General features: G+C 45.1%; 2 protein-coding genes and 1 long non-coding RNA gene across 3 annotated transcripts; 1 reads left to right on the top strand and 2 right to left on the bottom strand.

Annotated features, from left to right (window-relative positions):
• Positions 1–1,038: 1,038 nt before the first annotated feature.
• On the top strand, positions 1,039–3,773 carry LOC124202381 (prostaglandin G/H synthase 2-like). Its single transcript, XM_046598726.1, has 5 exons — positions 1,039–1,195; positions 1,264–1,392; positions 1,464–1,751; positions 1,818–2,623; positions 2,699–3,773. The coding sequence occupies exons 1-5, from the start codon at positions 1,141–1,143 to the stop codon at positions 3,470–3,472; spliced, it is 2,052 nt and encodes a 683-aa protein (XP_046454682.1). The 5' UTR covers positions 1,039–1,140; the 3' UTR covers positions 3,473–3,773.
• Positions 3,774–4,331: 558 nt separating this feature from the next.
• LOC124202383 lies at positions 4,332–4,984 on the bottom strand. Its single transcript, XM_046598727.1, has 3 exons — positions 4,830–4,984; positions 4,645–4,762; positions 4,332–4,571 (listed from the first exon to the last, which is right to left on the bottom strand). Exons 1-3 carry the CDS (start codon positions 4,881–4,883, stop codon positions 4,432–4,434), a joined length of 312 nt encoding a protein of 103 aa, XP_046454683.1. The 5' UTR covers positions 4,884–4,984; the 3' UTR covers positions 4,332–4,431.
• Positions 4,985–5,711: 727 nt separating this feature from the next.
• On the bottom strand, positions 5,712–6,434 carry LOC124202784. Its single transcript, XR_006878331.1, has 2 exons — positions 6,103–6,434; positions 5,712–6,029 (listed from the first exon to the last, which is right to left on the bottom strand). It is a non-coding gene; the product is annotated as an uncharacterized LOC124202784 (long non-coding RNA).
• Between the last annotated feature and the right edge of the window lie 72 nt (positions 6,435–6,506).

Here is a 6,506-nt window from a genome sequence, read left to right as displayed (position 1 = left end):
TGGTCTCCCATAGTTCATTAGTTATCACAATCATTCACCTCTCTTTGTCTCGTTTTTCGAAACTTTGAAACAAAAGACAGCAGACGACACTAATATTCTAATTAGTCAAAATTAATGTATCGATATAGACATTTATTAAAAATCGATCCCTCCAGTTTTATTATGAATTTTATTTCAATTATTTATTTAATTTTTAATTTATAAAAGCCAAAAGGAATCCTAATCTCGAACGATAAATGCCAGACAAGTTTAGGCGGGATGACCGTGAATAAAACGGACCCAGCCATAAATAATGTCTCCAATATGGAATTCACTTCCTGGCCGTAGTATAACTAAGCCGATAAGAATTAAGACAAAACTCGACAAGAATGCGTTTAAATCAATAGTAAAAAAAGAGAAACTGATAAGGAAAAAGTCGGGAAAAAGTTGTAGATGAGAGAGAGAGTCCTCGATACGGATGCCGAACGCGTGCGCAACCATCGGGACCGGCGATAACGAGCAGAAAATGACACGACAAAAAATGACGTCATTGTTTTTTATTTAAACTTTAGCCATCGGCGGCGGTTGCACCACCGGCACCTTATACAAAAGTCTCACCGTGCAATACGGGACCTCCCGGCCAAGTACGGCGGCGGCTTGTAACGATGACGTCGGCAAAAATCTCAAGTGGGAAATCAGAAAGGCAATTAGCGTCGCCGTCGTCACTTGTTGGAATGTTGATAATTGTCGTGATTACCCGCCAGCCCCCCTAGGCAACACACAAACAAATTTTGGGATCCAAAATGACCAGCAACGGGATTGCGTCAGCCCGGCGTTTGCTTACGTGATGATACCAACAGCACGGGTCGGTCGCTGGGCAGAATTTGATTTCCAAAACCCCCCACCCAAGCCCACCCACCACCCATTTAGAGATGACGGGAAACTCTCTCTCACTCTATTCGTAGACGAAAAAATCTCACTGAAAAGTATAAAGCCGGCCCTGGCCATATAGAAAAAAAAACGTATAAATACTACGGGACCAAGTCGGGACTCGTTCATTATTCCCTTCAGAGTCTTGACCGGTGGATACCCCAGCCACCACTCCTATTACTAGCCACTTGCTATTGTAATTTTTGTTCCAGTTTTCCAATCGAAGAAAAAATGAATTCATTCAACATTGTGATTCTCTTCTCCATTTTGGTCATTTGCATTGCAGGTAAATCTTTTACATAACCAAAACCAATTTATTCTGATTGGAAATTAATTTGAATTTGAATTGATTAGCGGAAGATGTCGATCCGTGCTGCTCTTATCCGTGCCAGAATCAAGGCGTCTGCATGTCCGTCAACAGCCACAAGGATTTCACCTGCGACTGCACCGGACTGGAATATTACGGCAAAACCTGCGAAATTCGTAATTATCATTGATTCAAATATCTAATCAATGAATGAATGAAATTTAAATTTACTTTCTTTAATTGACAGCTATTGTGAGCCGGAGAATCAAGAATTGGTTGCGTCCGTCTTTGACGACGATGCACAAAGTGTACACGGGCTGGCCGTGGCTGTGGAAATTGGTCAACAACGTGCCGTTCCTCCACCGAGCGGCCATGCGCTACGTTTACCTGAGCCGCGGGGCGGCCATCCAGTCACCGCCGCGCTTCAACAGCGGACACGATTACATCACGACCGAATCGCATTTCAACACTTCCTACTACGCCCGCAGCTTGCCACCCGTCCCCCAACATTGCCCTACTCCCATGGGCGTCGCCGGTAGGTTCAGTCCGTCCATCCACAAGCTGGACGCCAAATTTATTTCAATATTTGTTGCTCCCACAGGCCATCGGGAATTGCCGGACATTGACGAGCTGGCCGAACGTTTCTTCAAGAGGAAGGAATTCATTGCCGAGCCTCACGGCACCAACATCCTGTTCGCCTATTACGCCCAGCACTTTTCCCATCAATTCTTCAGGACGGACAGGGCCAGAGGGCCGGCCTTCACCAAAGGAAACGACGGCGTCGACGTCTCCCACATTTACGGACTGGACAAGGGGACGCAGGACGCCCTGCGCTCCTTCCAACTGGGCAAAATGAAGGTCAGGATCGACGCCGACGGCCAGCAGTTCCCGCCGCTGCTCCGCGACGCTCCCTCCGTCCACATGATCTACCCGCCGCACACGCCCGAAGAGGAGAAAGTGGCCCTGGGCCACGCCCTCTTCAGCATGCAGCCGGGCCTCTTTGTCATGGCCACCGTTTGGCTGCGGGAGCACAACCGACTCTGCGACGTCCTGGCCGTCGAGCATCCCGACTGGAACGACGAGCGCCTCTACCAGACGGCCAAACTCATCGTGCTGGCCCAGAATTTGAAGATCACCATCGAGGAGTACGTGCAACACCTGAGCCAATACAAAGTGAAATTGAGTTACGATCCAGAGCTGCTCAGGGACGAACCTCAATTTCAATTCTCCAATCGCATCCACGTCGAATTCGCCCATCTGTACCACTGGCATCCCATGGCGCCCGAGGCCATCACCCTGGGCAACAACACCTACACCCTGGAACAGATGAGCTTCTCGACCAAAACAGTGGCCAAACACGGATTCGCTTCTTTTGTCCAGGCCATCGCCACCCAGCCGGCCGGAGCTGTAAGTTTATCCCATTTTAATTTTACGTCATTTGTTTTCCAATAATGACTAATATCATTGTTTTAATTAACACAGTTGAGGCATCAGAATCATGGGCCGATGTTGCTGGACCAGTTCAAAGACGTGGTCCGCCAGGGCCGTCAGTTGCGTCTGCAGAGTTTCAACAATTACCGGCAACTTTTCGGCATGCCAAAGTACACGAGTTTCATGGAATTGACGGGCGGCGACGTCGATCTGTCCCGCCAGTTGGACAAACTTTACGGAGACATTGACGCGTTGGAATTCTACCCGGGCATGTTGCTGGAAAAATCCGACTCGTCCGTCACGCCCTTCACGATGGTCAACATTGGCGGACCGTACGCCGTCAAGGGAATGATGGCCAATCCCATTTCCAGTCCGCATTATTGGAAGCCCAGCACATTCGGCGGGCCGGTCGGTTTCGACATTGTCAAATCGACGACCATCAAGGACTTGTTTTGCCGCAACATGAAGCCGGGCGAGTGCGGTCACATTGCCTTCCATTTACCAGCGGCAGAAGGCCAGTCTCAACAACAACAATCCAACAGTGCGGAATTATCCGCTTCTTCTGGGTCGTCTGGAATTGTTTTAGAACCTTCGCCCGTCCCGAATTACTCGACTCTGCCGGGCGACAACCATTCGTCACTGATGGGCAGTAAAACTTTTTCGCCTCCGGCCGGAATGACGAGCACTCCGCATTACGCCACCAATTACCGTCGTGCGTTGACGGTCGACGATTTGGATTTTATCGAGTGCCAACCGCCATCGGCCGCCCAGTGGTCCAGCAGACATAACAATTATTGCCGTTTGAGAGAGGCTCATCCCATATGAATATTATGAGAGGGGGGGAGAAAACAACTTTATCGTGTTATCTCAGCAATCGAGTCAAAACTATTTAGGATTTTATATCGAATTTTTTAAAAAGGAATGTGTTTGTATTTTATGATTGAGCCGGGCGCATTTTTGATTGAACTCTCAGACTGTGATTCTCTATTGATTAGTGTTGCACTGTGTATTTATAATGTTATTCAATATTTTGTGTATTTATTTTATATTCTACGGTGATGACATAATTATTTGTACTCTTGTTTGAAATTGTACTCTAATAAAATAATGACGTCACTTGATTATACACACCTTCTGGATTTATTTAAGATTATTACTATGACACGACAACATTTATAAAGTGTTGATTGTAGTTCACGGGAATTAATTTGTTGACATAATCTGTCCAAAGTCGATTTGATCATCTGCATCCTGTTTCGGGATGATAAGAAAATCCATTTTTACCTGGTCGACGTGATTGTATAATTATAATAAATAAAGGGCGTGCTCAATCATTCATACGATAAATTTACAAAAGTCATTTGCCCACACTGAATCATCCCCCCAAACAAACAAAAATCAGTAAAGATTTGAGGAAAAACCCCGGTGATATAAGCTGACTGGGCAAACGGCCATTTAAGGAGAATCTCATAGCCCACACGTAGACACTTTCACGTGCTGTCGAGCGGTGCTGACGAGTCACGCTGACACATTCCGTGTTATTAGTTCGGCAGCTGAAACTTAATCAACTCGGTTTTTACCAGTATCTCTCGCCCGTCTCTGATTGAAACGACAAAATATGCGGACATGTCTGGACAGAGTCAGCAGGGAATCCCGCGTGATAATGATTAAACAACTGAATTTTCAGTATAAAGTTTCTGTGTAATTTGTGTCTGAATTACAAAATATTTTGTATAAAATTTAGAATGGATTTAAAATAATTTTAAAAGATGACAATTCATCAATTAATGGGTGTATCCAGATGGTAGAATGGGTTCGACCGGACCTCCGTTCAATACGTAGAAAGAAGACTGGGCCAGCTGGGCCAGCCATTGAGGTGGCATGGCGCAGCAGTAACGTTTGACTCCGGTCGCACAAGTTTTACCTGTTGTCATTTAAATGACCGCAAATCAATTGTTATTTGATTTAACTTGGATATTTTTGAAAATGGATTTTACCGTCGCCAAATTTGCTGGTGGATGCAACAAATTCGCCCGTTTCACAAGCTCCAGCGCAGGCCGGTGCAGTGCCGGACCAATAACAAAACGGCTCAGTTATCTGATCAGCCTGGACCATCTTTATGATAATCAATTTTAATTAAAGAAACAAACAATTAAAATAAGACAAAATCAGGTAGTGTTACCGCTACAACAGCGCAAAGGGCGACGAGGACGGCCAAACAAGCGAAAGTTTTCATCTTTGATATTCGAGAAATGCTGGACTGCAACTGCAACTATTCGAGTTCAAGAGACCAAATGTTATTCACAACATATGTCAAACGATACTTTGCGGTCGGGCTTATATACACATGCTCGGCTGCTGCTGGATATCCCGCCCAGCCCCTTTTATTTTTTAAAAGCCCAGCCAAGAAATCAAAAAGAGAGGTATCCCTTTTTCTTTTTGTTTTCATTTCAAAATTTCTCCCAAGAAACTGTTGGCGTTTCTAAGAAATCTGTACTTTTACTAACGACAGGGACGAAAGGCCAAGACCAAGAGAAATCCCACTGGGAAAAACCCAGATGACGAAAGAAGATTGCGCGGTGCCCTTATGAAAACATGTACAAGCTTATATAGAAGAGAGAAACATCTGATATTGGAATCAAAAGGGGTCAAGGTAAATCTTAAACACCTTTCTCTCAAGGGCAGAGTTGAAACCACCAGCCGAGAGATTTCACCTGGATTTTAGAAATAACGTTTGCCAGTTGTAATCAAATCAGATGGCAGCGATTTCATCGTGCAAAGTGAAATGTATACGATCACGCTGATTATTATTGAGACTGTGTACGATGAAAATGGATGCTGGATCCTGTTGTTGACTGGCATTCGGCAATTTCCGGTGTGCCAATCTCTCGTTTCCCTTTAAGAATTCAGCAGCGCAGTCGTGTACGTTAGACTTATAAGGCAACGCGTCTTCTGCCATCACATCATTCTTCCTAATTAAAATTCCCGCCCCGAACTAGCTGCAAAGTCAACCCAGCAGCCAATCCCAGCCTTGCGCTGCTCAATCAACTTTGATTTCGTTTTATATAGTATAGACAGACTTTATCGTGTATTGGCAAGTAGCAACCGAGTTATATACAAAACAAACGGTCGACTGTAGACAAGAAATCAATACGATAGGGGGGTAAACCGATTACAGATGATTAAAGTGCTGCTGGTGATGCAAGCGACGTCGTGGGCAGCAATAACTGGCCCGGCCAACTAGGCAAGGAATTCCGTGAACTGTCGTCGATATGCCGACAACTTGGTCTCCCGGCCGACAGAATCGATTACAAATTGGGGCCATTCCCGACCAATAGCATCGACTACCTACTCGCAATTCTTTGCTGGATTTCTCCTGCGACTGTGAATTTTTACCAAAATAATCCACGAACGTGAATAATTGATAGACAAGCGAAAAACAAGTTGGATCTCACCGCTGCTGCTGACAAGGAAAAGACGAAACCGAATAAGACGACGACCACCAGGAATTGACAGGCAGCCATTTATTTGTCGTTGAAGATGGATTACCAAATCGTGAATTGACACTGATGTCAAAACACAACATGTCGCCTGGTTTTATACACCGGCGTGAAAGGTGTGCGAAAAATTCCGGAAGACAAATGATTTTATAACGGCATTTTGGACTATGAGGGACGAAGGCGAGCGCATACTAATTAAAGTGTCCTGTTTTATTAAAATAACCATTTCTATCCGGAATCCTATCGCCAAATCCTGATCACGCTGTTGACAGTCTTCGTCGTCAATAACTGCGACGTAGTACGTACACTTTAATTAAGGCCGGATGTTGTATTATTGCGGTTACGTGATACAATCTTGT

This window comes from Daphnia pulex, chromosome 9 (genome assembly GCF_021134715.1).
Source record: "Daphnia pulex isolate KAP4 chromosome 9, ASM2113471v1".
Classification (NCBI taxonomy): domain Eukaryota; kingdom Metazoa; phylum Arthropoda; class Branchiopoda; order Diplostraca; family Daphniidae; genus Daphnia; species Daphnia pulex.
Note: the sequence above shows the minus strand (reverse complement) of the source record. Positions and strands in the feature narration are given on the sequence as shown.

Excerpts from the sequence above, each read along its gene's own strand:
- LOC124202381 (XM_046598726.1), top strand. The coding sequence starts at position 1,141 with ATGAATTCATTCAACATTGTGATTCTCTTCTCCATTTTGGTCATTTGC. Across the intron at positions 1,393-1,463 it reads CGGCAAAACCTGCGAAATTC|CTATTGTGAGCCGGAGAATC; the intron begins GTAATTATCATT and ends TTTAATTGACAG. Across the intron at positions 1,752-1,817 it reads TACTCCCATGGGCGTCGCCG|GCCATCGGGAATTGCCGGAC; the intron begins GTAGGTTCAGTC and ends TTGCTCCCACAG.
- LOC124202383 (XM_046598727.1), bottom strand. The coding sequence starts at position 4,883 with ATGAAAACTTTCGCTTGTTTGGCCGTCCTCGTCGCCCTTTGCGCTGTT. Across the intron at positions 4,763-4,829 it reads CCCTTTGCGCTGTTGTAGCG|ATGGTCCAGGCTGATCAGAT; the intron begins GTAACACTACCT and ends ATTATCATAAAG. Across the intron at positions 4,572-4,644 it reads CACCAGCAAATTTGGCGACG|GTAAAACTTGTGCGACCGGA; the intron begins GTAAAATCCATT and ends AAATGACAACAG.